We start from the raw sequence: 24,359 nt of genomic DNA on the forward strand, positions 1-24,359 counted from the left end.
CGCTTTTCTGATTCACTCAACGGCGGACCACAAATGATAGAACCCAACGTTGAGTTTTTTTAACTTAATTGTGAGTATTTTTTCTTACCGTGTAGTTATGAACATCTCAGCGTGCAGTATTATTTTTCTATTTTGCTACCAATGTGATTGTGACAGTGGTAGCCAATTTTCCGTTTTGTTTTTAACGGATTTGAAGGAGGAGGTGAGGGCTGAATGCTGAATACGAGCCTGAATGTTCATTCTACGATTTGCTTTCGCTTTTCATTCGTTGCTCGTCATCACTAGAAGTCGGACGCGAAACGTTTTTCGCTAATTTTTCACATCAACTCTCCATTTTGGATTTTTCGGTGTGTGACGTGCAGGAAGAAAAAAGGTGATTTTTAGTGGAAAAAACTAATTTTTACTCGCCGAAAGCTGCGGAAATTGAAGTAAGTCCGATTTAACATCGGGATTCTGTATAATTGAGAGTGGTTTTTGAGTACTTGTCTATTTAAAAACGGGTTTTTATCCACTGCATTCGTGTCAATGCGGTGCCCAAGCTTGCGGGGGGCGCCATGTTTGATTTGCAGAAATGAAGGAAAAAACGCTTTGGTTGGTAAACTTATGCTTCATTTGATTTTTAAATTACAGGTTGCCAAGAATTATTGCCAGCAACAATGGTCGGTTCGCGTGTTTATGTGGGAGGGCTGCCGCACGGCGTACGAGAACGCGACCTGGAACGGTTTTTCAAGGGCTACGGTAGAACCCGGGATATTCTGATCAAGAATGGCTATGGTTTTGTGGTAAGTTTCTGGGAAAAATTCGGACAGTACTTTGGTCGTGGCTTGCTAAAACCGGAATTATATATTACAGGAATTTGAAGACTACCGTGACGCAGATGATGCAGTGTATGAGTTGAACGGGAAGGAAATACTCGGGGAAAGGTAAGAAATTAAAACCATTTCGTAAATCAATCTTTATAGTCTATGCTTAGTAAAACGTACGTTTCAAACATAATAACATATATAAACAGGTTAATAAAATTAATAACTGCCATTGCTTGGTAATCGAAAGCAACCAAGCTTGAGATTGCAATCGATTTCCCCTTGCTTGACCAAGTGGCATGTGCAAATTCATGCACTGCATAGCTCTAAATGTTTGTTTTCGCTTATCATTCACCGCAACCACAAGGCTAAAAATACACGCAATGTGGAAATTCACTGTTCTCTTGTCAGCAATGCTTTGCAATTACCTATATGACTCGTAATATTTTCCTCTAGTTGAACTTAGATTCACAGTTGCCGTATGATGTCAAGCCTATTTTGTTGGACTTCCATGAAGAATAAATTTATGCATTCAAGTTCAATGACCTTACACCCAGTCGAGTCGCAAAAAGCGTAGGAGCTTTGAAAAAATTATTCATTTGCGCCTGTTTTCGGCTTATTTGCTTGTGGCAAACTGACACCAAAGAAGAAGACACTTAACGCCTTTTGTTCTTTATTTCTTTCTTTCGTTATTTACAGAGTGACCGTCGAACCGGCTCGCGGAACAGCACGTGGGCCCGGTGGGCGTCGTGATCAAGACAGACACGATCGTTACGATCGCCGTGGCGGTGGAGGCGGAGGCGGAGGAGGACGTTACGACAAGTAAGTTTAAGGCGTCGTATAGCGCTTCTTCGCATCTTACATTGCAAACTCATAATCATTATCACACTATATGAGAAACAAGTACGACGGACGACCCTGGGCTTGTGTGCAGATGTGGATCGCTGAGTTAATCGGAATTGTAGAACATTTTCCAGAATAAACAACGCGCCCCAACTTGTCTGCATACTACGCGTCGTCTAATGTCTTGTCTTTCTATCTCTCTCCCCATCATTCTCAACTCCGAAATCGTCTTTTGTGTATTCGGTTTCATTAGAAATAGAAGCAATTCCAGGAACAGCTCTCGCTACGGGCCACCACTCCGGACCGAGTACCGTTTGACGGTGGAGAATCTTTCGTCGCGTGTTAGTTGGCAGGTATGTAGCTTCCGAACGACATTCGATTACCCGTAGTTTGTTGGAACAGGTTCCTCCGCCGCTCTGGTCGGAGGAATCTGAATTTAAAAAAAAACCATACAGGTTTGGTTTGTACTCATACCCCTTGTGTAGTAGTTGTAACATAACTGTTAACTTTACTTTGTGCTTTTGGGATAGAAGGATTATCGAAATTTTCCTATCCAAAATATGGCACAAGCCCAAGTATGCTATTTTTGTTTCTGTTAGGCACATTTCACTTGCTATTGGTAGTAAATAAATTTAATTGGCTAAGGTTTTTTTTGGAAACGGTATGTTAGAAGACGGGTTAGTAGTGAAATTTGCAAGTGAATAACAGAAACGAAATGTGTATATAATTGTTGTTAGTTTTTTTTTCGTTTCTAAATTTGTTGTTTCTAAGACAGCACTGGCCAAGACTAAGACTGGATTAATAGATATAATTCGATAAATTGTAACGATGAATGGCACTATTTGATGTTATTCCTCTGCCAGTTGCTGTAAAAACTGTATTGAGACTCTGTATTTTATGTGATAGACTATGAATGGAATGAAACATTCAGATGCAAAACGAACATGATGCCGATTCTACGAAAAAATCCGTAGATTTAGAGGATTGATAATAAATCCTCAGGGGAACTTTTTTGTTTAAGGTCCATAAAATTCATCTTGTAAACCACCCAGCCATTTTTATCGTAATTTTGCACTCGTTCCTAACTTTTGCTATGGAAATTAAGTTTCAGTCCTGGATCTTTAACGCTTTATAATCCCATCGACCGACATGATTGTAGTACCGTTTTACTCCTTTAATCTAGTTTGAAATGAGCTGGTGGAAACTTCTAAATTTAAGCCAAAGGAAAGATCTATGTTTTTTTCATAATTAAGCAAAATTTCAGCTCATTTTGCCTCCTTGTTCTAAAAAATACAGCAGTTTGAAAAAAAAAGGTTCCCAAATAAAAAGAGATTTACTAAAATTGCTCAAGCTGCCGACAGACCCAATCGATCAAGTCCAAAATGTCCAAATGAAGCTTAGTGTGATAATTTATTAGCTAGAGAATGGTCTGAAGAGAGGGTAGGCAGATAGTTCCGCTAGAGTACGGCAGTATGAAAATTGAATAGAAGTTGAAAATGAGCGAAGGGCCTGCGTAATGCGACAGTACTAGTCAAACGCACGTTGCTTAATCTAACTCGTACGTTGCCCAAATCTTGATATTCTTGCATAAATGCAACGTATATCTCCTTCAGGTTGCTATTGGATTAGAATCTACGTTCCATTGCACGTAGCCTCCTGACTGCTGCTGTCAGCGAATCTCCCAACTGGAAATCATTGGCGGTCATCTTCCGAACGCATGAGAGTCGAGTTGAAATGATCAACGACCCTTTCCTCCTCCTCCTGTGTCAATTTGGTACTTATGTTGAAATCCTGGTGAAGATTGATTACCGAGTGATATGTGTGAATACACCATTGCTTCGAGACTCTTTCTGCAACCATCTATCCGATGATAGAACGCTGTGCTACAGGAATACCATTTAGATCCTTAGCCTGCCCGGCTTGCAGTATGAACAGGAAGACATCCGGACTAGGTTGATTGAAGTAGGGATCCGCCAGTTGCAGACCCTAGTACGGCATGCTTGCCACGTCGAAACGCTGACATGGTAGGGTAGCCGTTAGCTTTCGGCTGTTGTACCGACGACTTCTCCAGTGACTTCCAAAGAAGCATTGCTGCGACTCAACCCAAGGCGGTTGGCACATGCTTCCGTGATGAGAGATGCTTGGAAACCACAACCACACCTCCTCGAATGTTTGCCACCACCGTTGGTAGCAGTGCGAATGCCATCGGCCCATGGTGTTCGACCACCGTCTGCGCTAGTTGGTAGAGATTGTTCCACTTGCGAACTTTCTTGAATTTCTTCTTGCTTTCCTTCCGGTTGCTTGGCTTCCCGCTGGCATGGCATGGTATGGTGCATTGTGGAGTGCGACACACCGATTTCGACTGACACTGCTTCGCTGTATGGGATGGACGTAGACAATTGAAGCACAATCTTGACGTAAGGAAAGATGCATAAATGACGTAGCATTTGAGGGGGGAGGTGGGGGTTTCAGAATTTGTGACCGGCCATGTATTGTATATAGCCAAATACGCTACGAGGGGGGGAGGAGGGGTCTAAAATTGATCAAAAATATGCTACGTCATTTATGGATGCTCCCTAAGTGCCTATTCCCTACGCGCCGACACATCCAACTGATCGCAGTGGTACGTTGGATGATCCTTACTGTACTTCGCACATGACACCTATGCAGGAGCATGAAAAGCTTGAAATTTCTTCTCGCCTCCACTAATCTTCGGAATCTCCTTCTTTGTAGGTTCTCCCAGCTTCCTAGAAAACGCCGAACATGTTTCCAAAGCGTCACAGCGTTTCTGTAGGAACTCGATGAACTCGACAAACTTTTGGATTTTCCTCGTCGAAGATCTTTTGCGCTCACAGTGAGCGCGTCTCTCGGTCCACTTGCTCGAGCAGCAGATAGATGAGCCACTGATCTCGAGTGTCATATTCGTTGGAAAGAATTCACCATCCGCTGTGCGTCACCATCTAAGTACGAAAACAAATACTGCATCTTGACGGAAGCCTTTAGATCCGCCCTATTGTGGATCGTACTAACGAAAAAATTCTTGAACGAGTTCCACGCCTTTCGCTCTCTTCGAATAACGGTTATGTTTAGCTGCGGTAATTTCACATTAAGTTGGGGTTCCTAATTCCACAGCTGCCAGCTGTTGCGGTTGGTTTTGACGATCCAAAATTGCTTGCTGTGTTTCCAAAAGTGCCTTGATTGCGTCACGCAGATTACTAAGCGACTCGTTCTTCGCACTACTCTTAGACATCCGTTCCTGACGTTCATCCAGGAACTCCGTGTACAGGTTCTCCACTTGAAAATAAACTTCATCAAATTGCAGCCGGTAGTTGAATTACCTCCAGATGTGCAGTGTTCTCCTCAATCGCAGTTTGTTGTTGTTTATTGAAAAATTCAACTGACAATTATTGTCTAAATGAATAAAACTTAAACTAAATAGTTACGGTCAACGGTACGGGAAAGGCCAAGTAGCCGATGACGAAACACGTCAGCTGATGCATTGAAGTCGAACATATAAAAAAAAGTTGTTGAATTGCCGGCTGATTGCTCGAATTGGCTCGTGTTGTGTATAATTCCGGCTCCGTGGTTCCAAAAACAGAAAGTCGCGTTGACGAAGAGACCTCTCAGGGACAGACATATTTAGCTGTGATGTTGGACAGTCAATGTCACCCGTAAAAAGCTGCTTAGCGAACATAGCTTGAGCGACCGTCCGTCTCCCCTCTAATGGCTCGATTCTCAGGAGACGGCAACGCTCCTCGTACGGTGGCAAGTTCGTTGGGTCACGCCAGTTGAGGAAACGAAAAGCATATCTCACAAACTTGCGTTGAACGGATTCAATTCTAGTGATCCAGCTAGCATGGAAAGGGCACCAAACAACTGAACTTGACTCCAATAAGGATCGCACAAGCGAGCAGTAAAGTGACCTGAGGCATAGCGGGTCACGAAACTCGTCGGCAATTTGGAAAATAAAGCCCAATTGTCGATTAGCTCTGGAGATGATGCCATTGAAGTGGATTCTGAAAGTAAGTCTGCAGTCCAAGGTAACGCCGAGATCCTTTATGTGTTCTACACGAGCAAGACAGTGTCCGTAGAGAACATAGTCAAACATGATTGGTTCGATTTTTCGGTGATAGGAAATAATGTTACATTTTTCTATGCTTAGACTCATCAAATTTCTTGAGCACCAGTCAGCAAAAATACCTAACATATGCTGGAGATCCCAGCAGTCCGAGAGGCTTTTAATAATTTTGTAGATTTTCGTATCGTCTGCATAGAAAACGCGGCCTCCTGATGGTATCAGCAGGGCGACGTCGTTTAAAAAGATCGAGAATAGTAGCGGTCCTAGGTTACTGCCTTGCGGAACTCCCGAGTTGTTTGAGAAAACATCCGATTCCGACGCACCAATCTTGACATGTACATAGCGATTCGCCAAGTAAGATCAGAACCAATTCACAGCAGTTGACGAGATGCCAAGTATCTCCAGCTTGGCCAGCAAGATATTATGGTCCACCGTGTCAAATGCAGCTTTTAGATCCATATACGCAGCATCGACCTGCATCCTGAATCCATGCATCGCAGACAGTTAGAAGTGAACTGCATCAGGTTCGTGGACACGGAGCGCTTCGGGTAGAAACCGTGTTCTGTATCGGTTTAATTTTTGCAGCGTGCGAACAGAGCACCATTTATGATAATCTCGAACAGTTTTGAGCAGGCACACAGGGAGGTGATTCCACGATAATTTATGACATTCCGTTTATCTCCTTTTTTGTACACTGGGAACACTGCCGCTCTTCGCATGTCGGTCCCATAGCAGTTTTTGTCAAAACTGAGTTTTACAATGCAAATGGTAGCTGATCACCCATATTTTCTTAATACTGGATGAACTCAATAACTTTGTTCTGAAAAAGTTTGGAAAAACAGCCAAATTGGTTGTCTCATCACATAAGAAGCAATGGTACGAATCAAGCTTAAAATGCGATTTTCTCGGCTTGCTGATTTTTACCATGGGACCGACATGCGAAGAGCGGCAGAACAGATAAGAAAGTTTCCAGCGGCAGGGGAAGTCACATTGCTGTGCCGAGAGAGCCTCGCAAGTGGAAGGCAGAGATTGGCTTCACAACGTTTTAGAACTGATGACGGAATGCCGTCAGGTCCGGCGGCGAACGAGACCTTCAGTTTGCGTGTTGCGGCTATCACCATGTCTTCTGAAATGCGCGGAATAACGAAACTAAACACATCACGTGGTATCCCAACAGTAGCGTCCAGCACTTGTGTTGGCGAAGCGGAGAAATCGTGGAACACTTGCTTGAAATGACGAGCAAACAAGTCGCATTTTTCTCTTTCGCTATTGACCGAGTCATTACCGAGAAACAGTGAGTTTTTTTTTTCTCGTCGTTCATGCCCGTTCCCCGTTCGACGGATTCCGGCTCTAAAGTGATTTTACGACGGACAACTCCCATTTTACTTTCCTTTTTTGTTCATATTTCTAATGGTTGTGGAGCCTTCTCTGACAGCGGCACAGAGGAGAAACTCCGCGGCTGACGTATCCCTGTCTTAAGGAACTCCTGAATGGTTGACGTCACATGGGCATACTTCTTACTCATTGTTTCGGAACGTCGAGGCTCACTTATGCCCGTTTTAAAAAATAAGCGGTTGCATCCCATCACATCCCATCAGTAAGACGAACTGGCGTTTTCCGTTCTGTCGTCTCACGACCACTTCCGGGACGTTTTACACCACCAACCCATCGCTTCTACATTGTACCGCTGTCGTACGGTACTGTTGAAAATATTCTCGCAAAAGCAAGTGAAAAGTGCGTCTGTTCACCAAACAACAATCACTACTCCCTCTATAACCATCAAAGTTATTTCCATAGATCGTTTCACCAAGCGTTGCTATGTAAAATTTTGACAGGTATGATTACGGTTTGAAATTTCGCGAAATGTTCCAACACCGAGGTAAAAGAACGTAAGAATTCCATAAGAACCACCTATGAATTTTAGCCACATGAAATCGATATGAATTTCATAGATTTGCCTTATGAAAAATAATGCCGACAAAAAAAATCAAACGGAGCAGACTGGAGCCCAACAAAGACGTTGATATTACAGGTTTTGTGCCTGGACCATTCGTCTATCCAACGCTTGGGTAAATGGAATGGGTAAAGGCGTATAAGAGCTACCTTATGTTAGACGAAAATCTTTCATAAGTCGCGCTTATGACATTCATATGTGTCGTTCATAAGTCGAGCCTTATGAAATTCTTAAGTCTATTTGCCTCAGTGAATGATAGTGTGATCAGAAATCAAGACCAACAATTCAAATAGGCGGAACAACCAAACGTAAACAATGGCTTTAAACAGAAATTCCTCGAGAATCAAAGCACATCCAAGAAATCTAGCACCATCATCTGATAGAGCAAACTTCCTTTATTGAATGGCATTGTTAGTTTGTGTGGGAGTGTTTTGATTCTCGAGAATGTTGTGTTTAAAGCCATTGTTTACGTTTGGTTGTTCCGCCTATTTCAATTGTTGGTCTAGAAATGATACCAATATGTGCCAGAGTGCGGGAAAAATGTGCGCAAATTGAATGTGATGGTTCTTGGTCAGTACAACCGAACAGAACATTAAATCACAGACAAACAGATGTAACACTTCATTGATTATCTTCGTTCACGCATTTAACGGTTGATTTGAATATTATCAGTTCCGCGAACTACTCGCCGCAGCGCTGGCATCGGATCACTTTGACGTTTCTATACATTCTATAGAACTTTCATGCAATATTGTTTGCAAGCTAGCGAACAAGCTTGTTTTCCGCGAGAAGCCCGACAGATGTCGTTACTGAGGTCCTATGTTTTGATATATGTCGGTGGTATTATCACCGACAAACCGACATGACACTTAATTCTGATTTATGCCCGAAAATCGTAAACGGTCGATTTGAATGTGCAGTGATCCGAACTGTCAAAACCATAGGATTTTTTGATTTAGATAAAAAGAATTCGTCCAGAATAGATCAGACACAAACCAATTCATAACTTTTGCATGCGGGTTCATGGCTTAGCTAAATATTTCCCGCAAACACGGAGCCAGATGTCAGTAGTGTGCTTTGGTCAGAAATTTTATTGGTTTTGCTATGGTCATTCATGTTGGTTTGTCGGTGGTATTATGTCCATTTGAGAAACAATGCTTTGAAGTAAGCGCTACTCAAATGGGCTTTTCCCTGCTCCGAATAAAGTCAAAGAGTCCACAGAATATGTATTTCGAAGACAAAATTCTACATTCCTTGGTCTTGCATCGTGGCAGTAAAGTTGATGTTCGCACCATCTGCATTACAGATTGATCAAAATAGGGGTAATTTTCATAATATAGTTTCCGCTTGACGAGAGCCCAAAAAATCGCGATTTGGCGGAACTGAAGACAATTGGGTGAGATCATATGTTTGGCACGGCCGTATAATCGCCGACGAAACGACGTAACAGCTCATACAAGCTACATTCAAATTCTTGTCCAAGACGCCTTATTTAAAATACGTCTCACCTTGTTTGAAAGATCTGACCGCCCGTTTGACAGATTGCATCGTTCGTTTGACAAATCGAATTTTGGACAAACGAAATGCTCCTGTAGCATGTCGATTCGTCGGTGGTCTAACCTCCTGGGTACAGTGACAGCTGGTAAGAACCAGATCTTTACTGCCGCTCTTCGCATGTCGGTCCCATTTTCGGTTTTTGTCAAAACCAAGTTTTTCATAGAAATTATAGCTAGTCCCCCGTACTTTTATAATACAGAATGAACCCAACAACTTTGTTCTGGAAAAGTTGGGAAAAACAGCAGAACGGGTTGTCCCATTACATAAGAAGCAATGGTGCGAAGCCAACTTAAAATGCGTTTTTCTCAGCTTGCTGATTTATGCTATGGGGCTGACATGCGACGGCAGTTTATAGGATTGATGAATGGAAAACGTTACAAGAGTTGTTAAATAATGTCACTCCGACGGCCTGGCTTCGATTTCTGCCCAGAGCGGAGTTTCAGCTTTGATTGAAACATCACATAAAATACAGAGTCCAATATATGAAAACTTCCCGCAACACCAAGATGCCCGTTGTTGCATTTTACTTACCGTTGCAGAATACTTTCCCCTAATTTCACGTTTCTATAAGCAGAGCGCTTGGATAATGTCAATTGCCGAAAACGAATGCTTTTTCTATTTCGATAGCAACAGCCTGCAAGCATTTACCCGAATATTCACTCAAGCAAACATCAACCGGAGGTATGAACGGAAGGCGCACCTTGACGAACAAACCATAGATATAGTTGCGGATTAGAAGTTCAAGCACAATAACTGCCCTACCAACTGAATGTAGCATTAAATTGCACTGAAAACAAAGGCAGCGTAGAGAGAAAGAGAAACGCATGTCCCAAGCCACCGATAGGCACGCGATTGAATGTGGCACAATCCAAATGGACGGGGACCCCCCATGAGAACCTAGAGCATCGAGGAAAAATGGACAGATCAAGAAAAAAGAACACATAATGGATTCAACGATACTAATAAATACGTATGGATCATGTCGAGGACAATCGGTATGCTGCGGTTGTGCTAGCGAAGAAGGAGCTTCGTTCCTTAAGATCGACATTGTCTACAAGCTCTGTCACCAACGGCCGTTATGCATGCAATGTGTCGTTGGGCTTCCTTCAATTCGTAGTTATGCCTTTAGTTTACTCTTAACCCTTCTTTTTAACCTAACAAAACCCAATCTCCCCTAATAAAACCTTGTTTGTGTATATGTTGATCTGTACATTATCAAAAACTTATTTACAATATACACTCGAAAAAAGAAATAAAAAAAAAATCAACAGATTCCTCCGAAAAGAACAACAAAAATAGTAAAACTATTATTATGTTATCTTTTCCTGAAGGCAACCCTCCTTTCATAATCTGGGGTTTGCAGTGAAGAACGGTAAACACTGACAGGAAGAGCCATGAACCCGCAAAGCAACCACGTGATGATGATGATGATGATGTGATAGCAATGACCAAAGGCCGGCCCAATCGGAATTCCAATTCAGGCAAACGACAGTCCATCCCTTAGTATGACACAAGTTGAAGGCAATTTACTAAGCCGACAGGCAGTCGGATTACCCCTAAGCTGGTCTACCACTGGCACCCAGGCATACATGCGAGGACTAATGCCGAATGACTGAAGAGCTAATGTTTCCTATCATCATCCGTGGTTCTCGGAGGTCCGTACCCCTTTCTCGGCTAGTAGAGTAACACGCGCGTTCGGTTATACTGCTTCGCACAGAAGTCTCCACCCGCCTAGTGATCAACCCCAGACAAGGAGTGCCTATAGTCACACAGAGCCATTGAAGAGAGCGCATAGACACCTTTTGCACGGTTATCGAACCTGATGGTCCTTTTCGATACACTGGGGGAGATGGTCTTCGCCAGACTTAAGCAAAGTACATTCACATTTATATCAATTTTTTTTAGCCTTGCACAAACTATCATTTCTATTAATTTTCTAAATTTTTAAATTAAATTTAAAGATTTATCCATTACACTGATGCGCGCGCCACATGGTCTCAGAGGAAACGTGAGAGCAAGAGAATCAAATAGAGGTCGCCCCATACAAAGCTATAGACACAGAGAGAGAAAGAGTGAGAGGGATTTTCCAGAGTCAGGGTCCAGGACTACCCAAGCCTATTTTAAGTTCATCCTCTGCGTAGCGACGAGCCTTTTTTCGATGATGTTCCACGTGACCAACCACCCCTTCTGGGACAACGTAGTCTAACAGCAGACGGTGGACTGTCGTCGTAGTCCGCGCATCATCTGTTGCGTGCACAATTATCGGTTGCCATCCAACAAGAGCTAGAGAGAAACATATTTTCTTCATTTCTTTTGAATAACACATTAGTTTAGCCCATTTCTGGTTTTGGTAACACCGGTTGTTCGTTTTGGGGACATCCGCTTACGAAGAAATGGAGCCAGTATCGATCGTTCGCCCCTTCCATTGTTTGGATTCACCCGTCCACGGTGCGCTCTGAGGCACGCCAAACATCATTTGACGATGATCCGGTTGGTCGTCCGCATTCACTGAACACAGAATACCGCAAATGCACACTGAACCGAGTGACGAGCGCAGAAGACACAGAGAGAGAGAAAGACAGACAGACCGCAAGTGGCCACATTTCCTAGGGTCCCTTTCTTGAGTGAGAGACACACGTGCGACAATCCCACGCTAGAACGCAGTATGTGTGTGTGTCCTGGCCAAAAGGTAAAGGTCGATTTTCATTCACTTTCATTAGATACATTTCTTTTGTCAAAAACAAAACAAAAACAGCCAAGACCAGTGATTCACCGTAAAACTAACTTTTCTACATCGCCTTTTTGTTTGAATTGTCGTTAAGAGAGAGAGAAAGATACGAGCGCATACGATGAAGATTACGTGAATCTAGTCATAATGAAAAGAATCAGCGAGAGAGGACAAGCGAGGGAGGATGAAACCAGTAGAGGACATGCCCAAAACAAAGGACAAGAATGTTTCCACACCACAAAGCCACAACATGACTAGACTCGGTGCCATTTATAGTCGATGAACCAAGCGAAGCCCTAAAACGATGAGATGTGAGATCATGTCAAGACGGTCGGTCAACGAAAACTACTACCCGAGCACTGCGATCTTGAACGACAGGAGCAATTGATCTATTCACCAAACACTTCAAAAGAAGCTTGAGCTTGGTCCTATGAAATAGCAATATGATGCCAATAACGGAACTGACCCACTTCGCCAAATAACAATCAGACGCCATCGGAAGTGATGTGATGACCAAAGCGAAGCAATTTCATCTTAGCCTGAGAGAAAAAGAGAGCCTACCTGAAAAAAACTGGCGTCCGAAAGGAGACATGATTCTTTTCATTATGACATCCGATAGATTCGTTCCCAATTCATTCGGTCAGGCAGAAGAGCAGGTTTCGCTTAGCAGTTTCGTGTGAAAATAAGAACTCGCGTAGTTAGAGATGAGAGACTTTGTTATCTAGCTTAACTAAGAAGATGGCGTTTTCCTCGATATACTAATTGTTTCTTTTTTGTTATCTTGCTATTTTTGTTCCATAAACAATTGAACGTTCAGGACCTGAAAGACTACATGCGCCAAGCAGGAGAGGTTACCTACGCCGACGCCCACAAGCAAAAGAAGAACGAAGGGTAAGTACCGATTAAACTTATGAGTAAGATTCTCGTCGCTGATGAGATGACTTCCGACGCGACTGGTAGCATTGCAAAAGAACTGTTGAAAGCCGGGGGTCACAATATCAGCTTCAATCGACAAAATCGATGCGACGAAGAGACTGCTAGCTTTCTTTTTTCTGTAGAAATTGAGTACCTAGCTTCGTAGCATTCTAGCATCTCATTCGGCGTCTACAAACCAACTTTCAATCGTTTGCAGGGTGACAACTAGGGGCATAGTGAGCATCCCGTGCACCAGCTTGGACTTCCGACCGTTCTGAACAAGTTGGTTGGTGGTAGGATCAATATCATAATGATATTGAACCTACTACCGGTTGATTTTTATCATGCAGCTGGAGATCCAGAGCCAAACTGCGGGATGCTCACTATGCGCCTCCTCCCCCTACCTGACAAAAAACCTGGAATTATCGGGGAATTTAAAAATGTCTGGATATTCTAAAGCTATTAGTTCTATTAGGTTATTGAATTCAGTGTGTCGACTACCTGGTAGAAGCGGGAGAATCAGGAAATATTAGGGATTTCATTTTCGCATTTCAGTCCCATCTTTGCTTGATTTCCTATCCATATGGGACTGATATGCGATTATGGACAGTTTAGCTCTAAACGGTTTCACTGAGTCGAGGTTGTTCCTTAAGCGGTTTTGGTGCAGGTTAAACCTTTGGCGTCTGTCGGAATCAACGCGCCTACGTTTACGGAGCTTTTTTTCCGTGTTGGGTATTTTGATCACTGCGACCAGTACTTAGATCTATTGTGATATATTCCCCGTTCTAATATTGCATTATCAGCATGTCGTATCACCATTTTATGAAGCGACCGACATAGACTGACCGAAAGCATTTTCTCAGTCAGGTATTACATTTCGAATGAATTGCACTACTTGGCTGGGAACTGAATTCCAAATATCAAAGGATTCTTTCAGCGCATCTTATTGAAGATTGCTGTACAAGAGCATAGTAGGTGTTCAGAGTCTTCTTTTTCTATGCCACATAATCGACACATGTCATCTTGAAGTTTTCCTATTAGCTATTAGCCTATTAGCCTGTTATTAAATCAGTGTGGGGCAGGAGGGGCATAGTGAGCATTCCGCACTTTGGCTCTGAATCTCCAGCTGCATGAAACAAATCAACAAGGTTCAATATCATTGTTTATTGAAAAATTCAACTGACAATTATTGTCTAAATGAATAAAACTTAAACTAAATAGTTACGGTCAACGGTATGGAAAAGGCCAAGTAGCCGATGACGAAACACGTCAGCTGATACATTGAAGTCGAACATATAAAAAAAGTTGTTGAATTGCCGGCTGATTGCTCGAATTGGCTCGTGTTGTGTAGGTATAATTCCGGCTCCGTGGTTCCAAAAACAGAAAGTCGCGTTGACGAAGAGACCTCTCAGGGGCATACATATTTAGCTGTGACAGCAGTGTGTTGGACAGTCAATGTCACCCGTAAGCAGCTTTCCAGCGAACATAGCTTGAGCGACCGTCCGTCTCACCTCTAATGGCTCGATTCCCAGGAGACGGCAACGCTCCTCGTACGGTGGCAAGTTCGTTGGGTCACGCCAGTTGAGGAAACGAAGGCATATCTCACAAACTTGCGTTGAACGGATTCAATTCTACTGATCCAGCTAGCATGGAAAGAGCACCAAACAACTGAACTTGACTCCAATAAGGATCGCACAAGCGAGCAGTAAAGTGACCTGAGGCATAGCGGGTCACGAAACTCGTCGGCAATTTTGAAAGCTCTGGAGATAATGTCATTGTAGTGGATTCTGAAAGTGAGTCTGTAGTCCAAGGTAACACCGAGATCCTTTATAGTCAAACATGATTGGTTCGATTTTTCGGTGATAGGAAAAAATGTTACATTTTTCTATGCTTAAACTCATCAAATTTCTTGAGCACCAGTTAGCAAAAATACCTAACATATTCTGGAGATCCCAGCAGTCCGAGAGGCTTTTAATAATTTTGTAGATTTTCGTATCGTCTGCGTAGAAAACGCGGCATCCTGATGGTATCAGCAAGGCGACGTCGTTTAAAAAGATCGAAAATAGTAGCGGTCCTAGGTTACTGCCTTTCGGGACTCCCGAGTTGTTTGAGAAAACATCCGACAGTCTTCAAATTCACGGACATGGTATCCGATCTAAGAGCAGCTTCGCGTAGTTTGGGATCCATTCCGACTTTGTACGAAATGAAGCTCATATGGCTGATGTCGGATCCTTTTTTGACTAGCAGCAGCTTCTCGATTGATTCAGATTTCACGCTAGGATGAATACGAGAAAGGTACAGCCAAAACAGCTCGGTGGGTTCAGGGACAGTAAGGACCTCGGTAAAGGCATTGTCGCCTGTTATTGCTTTAGAACCACAAACAAGTGGTTTGCTAGTGAGCGAGCCTTCATCGCGGCGCCGTTTTAATGGCGGTTGACACAAGAAATCGGACTTTGTCGGAGTTGTCAATGCGATTCGTTTCGATAGCTGAACAATCTGCTGTTCTTGCTTAGCCATTTCCTTCCTAAGCTCAGCGTGTGCGATTTCCTGTCTCTCGGTGATAGAATTAATCACACTGCCAAACGACGAGACGGCAGTTTTGAACCTAGCACATTTCATCAGCTTGGCGCACTCGTTACACATCCAAAACAGGTTCGGGCTAGTGTGGACAATATTCAAAAAAGCCTTATTCAGCTTTGTGTCGCCGCACTTTAGGTGAATCATCCTGTCGCAAAAAGCCATGTAGGAGCCGGATTCTTCATCGCCTTTAACTGGTTTAGCGCATTGGTCACAGGCGGAAGTCATTCTGACTCAGTTTACAAAAGTGATTTAGAAACAGCGGTGGAGATGATCTAATACGCAAAGAGGAATTGGATTCTCAAGATCGCCCAATGCTAGTCTGATATCGACAATAACACAACAGTATACACTATACAATATCAAGAGCAAATTTTCATTACGTCGAATGTAACAAAGGTAAACAAAGTCGAGCTATCAGTGTCAATCGATACTCCTGCTATTACACTATATAAAGGGTGATACGGTCAAAATTTGGTCAAGGGAAAACGCGTGTAAATCGGTGAAATCGTTTATTTAAAAAATCAAATTAAATTTCTTTTTCAAGTTCAATTAGTATAAAATTCAGGAAAAATATTCAGTTAGGCTTCCGCTTTTCCAAATCCGAATTGCCGGGTCTTACGCTTGACCCCTGCCATCAGATCTTGTACAGCCACCTTGTCCACCTTCTTCGCCGCAGAAAGCCAGTTTGCCTTGAACTGCTGCTCGCCCTTAGCAGTTTTTTTTTGGTCTTATTTAGGTTCCGCTTGACAATAGCTCAGTATTTCTCAATTGGGCGGAGCTCTGGCGTGTTGGGAGGGTTCTTGTCCTTGGGAACCACCTGCACGTTGTTGGCGGCGTACCACTCCATGGCCTTTTTACCGTAATGGCAAGATGCCAAATCCGGCCAAAACAGTACGGAACAACCGTGTTTCTTCAGGAAAGGCAGCAGACGTTTATTCAAACACTCTTTCACGTAAATTTCTTGGTTGACAGTCCCGGAAGCTATGAAAATGCTGCTTTTCAAGCCACAGGTACAGATGGCTTGCCAAACCAGATATTTCTTTGCGAACTTTGACAGTTTCATGTGCTTGAAAACATCTGCTACCTTTCCCCTTCCTTTTGCCGTATAAAACTCCTGTCCCGGAAGCTGCTTGTAGTCGGCTTTGACGTAGGTTTCGTCGTCCATTACCACGCAGTCAAACTTCGTCAGCATCGTCGTGTACAGCCTCCGGGATCGCGCTTTGGCCGTCGTATTTTGTTTATCATCGCGATTTGGAGTCACTACCTTCTTGTAAGTCGATAGTCCGGCTCGTTTTTTGGCTCGATGCACGGTTGTAGACGATACAGCCAGCTTATTTGCGGCATCTCGGAGAGAGAGGTTAGGGTTTCGCTTGAAACTACCGGCAACTCTCTTTGTCGTCTCAGCGGCTTCCGGTTTTCGATTTCCCCCCGATCCAGACTTCCTGGCTGTCGACAAACGTTCCCCAAACACTTTAATTACATTTGTAACGGTTGATTTGGCAACTTTTAGCGATTTTGCCAACTTTGCGTGCGAGTAGCTCGGATTTTCGCGATGCGCGAGCAAAATTTTGATACGCTGCTCTTCTTACTTGGACGGCATTTTGACAACTGAAGAGTGAATTCCAAAATCAAAATAGGAGCAACATTCTACACACACACACATCTTCAAAATGAGGGGTGTTCAGGTTTTTTAAATGCAAAATTGAAAGAAATACGTCAAGTTGATATTGACCAAATTTTGACCGTATCACCCTTTACTTTCCGAATATAGGATCACATCCCATTTTTAAATTTATTTACCAGTCGAATTGCTTTTTGACGTAATCACCTTCCGATCAAAATAGTTTTCGATGTTACTTAAGTTACCCGATTTCTATGGAGATGCCGTTTGCCTTAAGTAACAGCACTGAGAAACCCGTGAAAAGTGTACTTTCGTCGTTTCGCTTTCTCATTATTAAAGTGAATAAATCGAACTGTTTGTTGCTAAGATGATTTCTGTGGTCCTAAAATGATGAATGGGCTGCACGTAATTGATAATTCTCCCGAATATCCTGGTAAATACACTTTGACATAAGTAACAATAGGGGCCACCAAACGACGTATAATAACTTTTGACTAAAAAACCAGTATTTCTTAGCATGAAAGCTAGCGATTTGCCTTTGTATGATTAAAACCCGGCTAAATATGTTAAACATTGCTATCACTATGAGATTATATATGTTTACTTGGAAATAGGAATAACTTTTCGGTCATTAAAACAAAACTTTATTTTTCTCGGATCGGTGCGAATGTTACTTACGACATAATGAAAATTTGCTCTTGAATGTCCGATGTTCACTGTTTTTACAACACAAACTATATTCTAATTAGACGATTATCGCAACGAACTGCACTTTCCACTAACAACCAATACAATATTATAGGTATACCGAACGGAAAAAAAACGAATAAAGATAGCCCGTGTGATAAAAAAATCGACAAATTTAGCAGCGCACAATCACGACGATGTGAATAACAACAACTGTCAATTGAATATGTCTCCACTTTCATTTTTTTCCCATTTCTTGAACTTCATTCTAAGAGAGCAAGCAGAAACTCCACAGAATGGTTCTGGTCCTATAAATTGTTGGGATGATCCAAGCCTAGCTAGTGTGTCGGCTTTCTCATTCCCTTGAATTCCACAGTGAAAAGGAACCCAAAATAGATTCACTTGGTTTTGACAGGCAAATTTTTGGAGTGACATTGCACATCCCCATACAAGTTTAGAATTACATGTTGCTGATTTCAACCCTAATAAACGGCTACCATACACTAACGATATCATAGATTGTACGACCCTACCACATAAAGTTGGGATGATATCCCGAATTGGTGGTTAGGCACTTCTTATGGTTATTGTTTATGCGGGAAAGCATTTAGTGCTGCTTGACTGTCAGACATAATGCAGATATTCGAACGTCTATAATTTCTACGCAAGCAAATTTTAGAACATTCAAGAATTGCTTGGACTTCTGCTTAGAATACGGTAGACCAGTAGCCCATAGATATTGAGATATTTATACCTGGACCTTTTACCCCTGCTCCCACACGATTATCCAATCTAGAGCCGTTTGTATAAAAGACAATTGATCCTGGACGAATGTTTGGTCCCCCATTGTCCCACAAATCGCGATCCGCATCTGCTACATTGTAAAGACGATCGAAGTGATATTTTTTCTTCATCCAATCTTCATTTTGTAACACAATAGAATCAATATTGAACATTTTTAGGATGCTCATATGCCCTCTAAGATCACCTTCAAGGAAGTGCTGCGACCGTCGGATCCTTAATGCACTCCTTTCGGTTTCTAATTGAATTGATGCAACGGAAGCAGATAAAGTAGAGCATCTAGTGCCATACTTGGTGTGCTACTCATTGCACCAGTTATTGAGAGAGTAGCAGGATGTCCATCCAACCGGGAAAACCGGGAATTCAGACTTAGCGGGAAAAATGCGGGAAACCCAAATTGGACCGGGAAAGATCATATATACTCATCTCAAGTAACAATTTTCATTTTATGCCATGATTTGGTCTTGGAGAATCTTTTAAACATTTAAACTTGTAATGTTACGTGGAATCAATCAACTTTATATCTCATACATAATTATATTCTCTTGCTAACATCTTTCATATTATTCGTTAATCTCACTCGCAATCTGTTCGCGCCCGGATCAAGCGGTGATTTTGTCGTTGTTCTTACTACGATAGCTAAGTTTAAAGAATTTCATGTGGTTTCATTGGAATGCATATGGTGTCATTGCTTGAATTCTTTTGCTACAGTGTTTCGAGTGAAGTAGATCTAGTATAAAGGCTGAGCGAGACATATCATTTTACGAAGCTACTTCAAGATAGAGAAGCAGATTCATGCCGTCTCAAACTCCTTGCAAACTCCGATCATGCTTGGCATGCAATTGTTCGATACCGGACATAGAGATAAATTAAACATTAATTTCTGCACTTTGCACCGGATACCAATATTAGGACATCTTTGAATACTGAGGTTAGTCTGTAAAACATAAAGATCTGAATCCATACCTCTCACTCCAAAATCATGAGTTCAAATCTCACCCGGATAAAGCACGAATGATCCGAGAGTGTAAAAATTACTATAAATAAAAAATACTTTCCTTGAAATTTTGCTAAGAATTCTCAAATCATCCTCTTGGAATCCTGTAAAGATTCTTTCAAGATTATTTCAAAAATCATCATTGGAATTTCCTTGCATTGCTCTTCTCAATTCCAATCCACAATTGAGAATAACATATTTTGACCTTACTACACATTACATACTGTATTCTTTAGGGTCAACAGTTAAGCGAAATAATAAAATATGCTTCAAGCAAGGATTTGGGTTTTATCATGCTATAAAACTTGTGATGATACTTGGGGTATTTTACCATATTTAACTGTTTCAATTAAACTGGGAAAACTAGGTTAGACAACTGAAGAAAAAAAAACCGAAAAAACAGGTTTTGAAATTTTTTCATTGTCTATGATCTCGAGATATCAACAAATTTTCTGAAGTTTCGAAAAAATAAACTTTGGTTCTGATATCTCTTCGTCATCTTGAAAGTTTTCCAAGCCTAATGTGTTGAAAAACGGTCTGGGAAACTTTGCAAGCGCTAGAGATTTTTTCAAAGACCTGAATTTCGATAAATCTTTGAAGGTCGGAAGCTTTAGTATCGGCAAACATCGAAAAATCATGTAGTTCTTTTCCAATACCATCAAAATTTCTACAAGTCCGGAATCAACAAATTTCCAATCCCAGATTTTAGATAAATTCAATGTTTAAAATCATGAAATCTTTTCTAATTTTAGAAACATTAAATTTTTTTCGGACTGTGAACTTACATTCTAAAATATCGTAAATTTTTCTACGCTTTCTTAAATATCGTGAATTACTAAGTACCAGCATTAAACAAAAAAACAAAAACAAATGTAAATGTCTCTAAAATGTATACCAGAATCTTACAACTTTTTTGAAGATCGATATTTTTCGAGAAATTTTTTTTTTCGAATTCGTTTATTATCGGGGTTGGAACCAGTTCCAACCCAGTGCGAAACCGAACTTTTTGTCAGTGCGAACCTCAACCTGAGCTGGGTTTTAAAAACAAACGATCGAACTGACGTTTGTCAGAAAACAAGCAGGCCCAATCTTGATACCCGATCCAGGTTGGAACTGAATAATAAACGAATTCGCTATTATTCAATCGGTTTACTACGTGAATGTATCTACGCGTACACGTCACAACATTGTTTCCATAACTATCTTGAAACTAAAGAGGCTGCTGTCAAAGTCATAGGGAAAGTTATTCCAATCGAGCAGAAGACCTGTCAAATGGATAAGATGTCGCCTCTTTACCCAATTCAGTCTCTTTACTTGAAACAATACACACGGCATCCAGTGCTCAAGCTGCCAACATCGGCTAGTCCTTCTGCTGTATTGTCAAAGATAGAAGCAAAATTTATTCAAATGGGTCAAGTCTCTTGAGAACTAAGCTGTCACGCAGCTCCAGCTTAATACCCAATAAAAAAAGGGGGAGGCTGGTGGTTAGCTCAGCGGGTTCTTAAAAAACACTAGGTTAATTCAACTTTTGAGGTCATGTCATACTCTTTATTATTACGACTGATCAGCACTCGTAGGGGAAAATGGGAATGATAAAGAAATTAAAAAAAAAAAACGAATGAAGTAACCAAGTATTTGGCGGTCTGATCGCTAATCGAGCCAACGTAATGTGGGTATCGATTTTTTACACATCGATTTTTTGCTATTTTGTAAGAATTTTATATAATGCTACATAGGAACATCATTCATAGTTTCATGGAGGTAACATTAAAAAAGTATTTATTTTCACAATTATTGGGGGGGGGGGGGGCATACTTGCCACACCCTACCGTAGTGAGGTTTCAATGAAAATCAATTAACAACCATAACAATAACGAAGTATATCGAGTTAACAGAACATATCTCCTTTCCAGTGTTGTAGAATTCGCTACCAGCTCAGACATGAAAACGGCCATTGAAAAACTGGATGACACCGAGCTGAACGGACGCCGCATCCGCCTGGTTGAGGATCGTAGTGGCGGTGGAGGTGGTGGTGGACGCAACGGCCGTAATGGGCGTGGTCGTTCCCGCTCGTCGAGCAGCCGTTCGCGGTCTCGCTCTCGTCGTCGTTCCCGATCGCGCTCCCGTTCGCGATCACGTCGTTCTTCTCGCAGTCGTTCCAAGTCGCGCAGCCGCTCCAAGTCCAAGAATGGATCCAAGTCGCCGGCGGTTAAATCCCGCTCTCGTTCTGTGTAAGTATAGTTGTTAATCGAACGTTACTAGTATCGCATCAACAGACTCTAAAGATGGCAATGATCTTCTCCCTACAGCAAACGTGACTCCAAGTCGAAGTCCCGTTCCCGTTCACCGAAGCGTGATGAGTCCCGCTCGCGCTCGCGTTCCAAGTCGGAGCGTCGCTCGCGCAGCCGGTCCAAGTCCAAGGATAACAAATCCCGCTCCCGTTCTCCACGGGATTCGCACTCACGTTCGCGCTCCCGGTCACGAGATCGTTCTCACTCGCAAGACAAGCGAGACAAATCTCGCTCCGCTTCGCCCAAAAACAATGACCACTCGCCCGATCGGAACAACGAAAGTAACGAAGATTAGCTTCGGCGTCGTTCCTTTTATCGGTAAGGTCCAATATTTCTATATGAACACACATACATACATATTCACAACGCTTATTTCTTGATATGAAATTCTTGATTTCCAAATTTTAAGGGAATGCAATATTGTTTCAAAACAAAATGTGGGAGGAAGCATTTTCCTAAGTTAGGTAATCCCTACATGTAAGTTGTAGATTAAGAAATGTATTTCACAAAAGAATAAACTTGAATGAGCAGGTTTTAGTGTTTGACCATACCATAGAAATGGACAAATACAAAAACGGTTTGTAGGTTTCTATTAAGTAAAATAAGATAATTCTTAACTAGATATTTTATGTGCATCTTATTCTGAAGACAAAATAGAATTAGAAACTTAATGTGAAAACCAAAATTTTTGGTTCTCAAACCAGAGAATGTAGGTGTGAGGATAAACGAAGAAAGTTAATACAAAATAGATCTCACAGGGGAGATAAAATTACAACGGCAAATGTGGTGATTATCACGAACTGTTTGTCTTCTCCATTCTGGTTGTTTTCCGCAGGTATCTTTATTTTGACTTCTCATCAGTCGGTTAATCGTTCTAGTACACAACATCATGTTGAATGATTACTGACTCGCGTATGACAAATTTGTGGATGTGGATTGAATAAAAATTATAAAAAATAAATCAACTGGTGAGCAATATGTGTGCTTTATCCGAACGTCCCTTATTTTAGATCGAATCGTCAAATAAAAAGGTACAGGTTCTGTAACAAACAAAAATTTGAAGGTTTAGCAGACTTCGAAAACAATCCCAGAGTAGTATTTCGGATCAATCGCACGTTGTCTATACATTTGTAAACATACGTAAACATTAAAAACCCTAATGTCGCTTTCGGTTTTTGCTACACTACACCGGTGTAGTGTAAGTAGCAATAAGCGCGAGTCATTGACAGCAAAGGTTCAACCGATAGCAACACCCAGATTTTTTTTTCGGTGTACGGCGGTGTAACACCGGTGTATCTACAGCTTGAGCTTGAGAGCTTGATTGACCGCCCACGGTTGCTACTCTGTTACTGCCAGATCAGCTGTAATTACACAGAGAACCAATAGACGATGCTTGGGACTAGCAATCACCCTCAATGTGTAAAAACTGGTGATATTAAATTAGGCAATACCAGCGCCGGCTGCGCCCGAACACTGGTCAAGGAAGGAATGGGAAGGATAGTGTTGACATGACACTCGCTTTGATGGAAGCCGAGAACACCTCTGCACTTCCACGAGGAATCACTGGGATGTTGGATAAGAGGGTTGGGTTTGCAGCAGAGTTCGTTTTGGTAAACGATAAGCTGAATTGATGTCCTAACGATCATATAACGCGAAGGAGCTTGGGACTAAACCCACGGTCTTCTGCTCAGTAAGCAAAAACGTTTGCCACTAGGCAGACGAGCACCTTTTTAATCACCTAGTTGCTGTTATTACCATGTAGTCATATTAACAAATAAAACGATTGACGAATCTTGAATGTGGATGGGCCTGAGATTAGACTCATGATGTTCTGCTCAGTAAGCAAAAAAGGTTGCTCTAAGGCCACCGAGCCCCTCATATCACATAATACCGTTGCTCAAATTTGTGTATCCATTCAAACCCGGAACCAACGACAACAACGAGTTTCCATAAATCTCTTTGATATGTAAGGACCTGGGACCGCGTTTTTCTGCTCAGTAAGCAGGCCACTGTAACCGACGATCTTTCAAATCCGAAAGTACTTAGGCCTTCATTAAGTTCCGCTTTCACGCGACGTTCAATGACAGGGTCCTATCCAGGATTACATCTGAAAAATCCAAATCTGGCCAACGCCCACCCTAAACCTAAACCTGTTCTAATCCACCTGAAATGACTAACGAATGGAAGACTTTGACTACCCAGCCATGCAATAGTCTCATTCCGTGCCTTATGGCAACTTGATGATTCTATTGCGCTCATCTTTTGGCACCACCCAGGGGAGACTTGGTCCTGTACCCAATGCTTAACTTATCTCCATTCCACTCAGGTACTCGCAATGTAACACCGGTGTAGCTACACCGCATAAACGAAAACGCCATAAATTTTCATTTGGTTTCATTACTTTTGCTGAAATACGTCTTCCTTCTTTCCTTTATTTAACGTCGGTCTGACAGCTTAGAATATCGCACCCATTCAACACACATGGGCCGGGACCAACGGCTTTA

General features: G+C 42.0%; 1 protein-coding gene across 3 annotated transcripts; it reads left to right on the forward strand.

The window, feature by feature from the left end:
* Positions 1-279: 279 nt before the first annotated feature.
* B52 (serine and arginine rich splicing factor B52) lies at positions 280-22,816 on the forward strand. 3 transcript variants are annotated; one of them, XM_065225358.1, is made up of 8 exons: positions 280-428; positions 631-782; positions 853-923; positions 1,503-1,625; positions 1,900-1,999; positions 12,781-12,854; positions 21,478-21,795; positions 21,874-22,816. In XM_065225358.1, the coding sequence occupies exons 2-8, from the start codon at positions 657-659 to the stop codon at positions 22,148-22,150; spliced, it is 1,089 nt and encodes a 362-aa protein (XP_065081430.1). In that variant the 5' UTR covers positions 280-428; positions 631-656; the 3' UTR covers positions 22,151-22,816. The 3 variants fall into 3 exon arrangements, 2 of the variants coding, with proteins under 2 accessions (XP_065081430.1, XP_065081431.1); XM_065225359.1 differs by having other exon boundaries at positions 1,918-1,999; XR_010517774.1 differs by lacking the exons at positions 21,478-21,795; positions 21,874-22,816 and adding an exon at positions 10,567-11,109 and having other exon boundaries at positions 11,197-12,827.
* Positions 22,817-24,359: the final 1,543 nt, after the last annotated feature.

The sequence above is a fragment of the Ochlerotatus camptorhynchus genome, unplaced genomic scaffold (genome assembly GCF_037179485.1).
Source record: "Ochlerotatus camptorhynchus isolate MF236.1 unplaced genomic scaffold, CSIRO-AGI_Acam_v1.1 ptg000228l, whole genome shotgun sequence".
NCBI classification, from domain to species: domain Eukaryota; kingdom Metazoa; phylum Arthropoda; class Insecta; order Diptera; family Culicidae; genus Ochlerotatus; species Ochlerotatus camptorhynchus.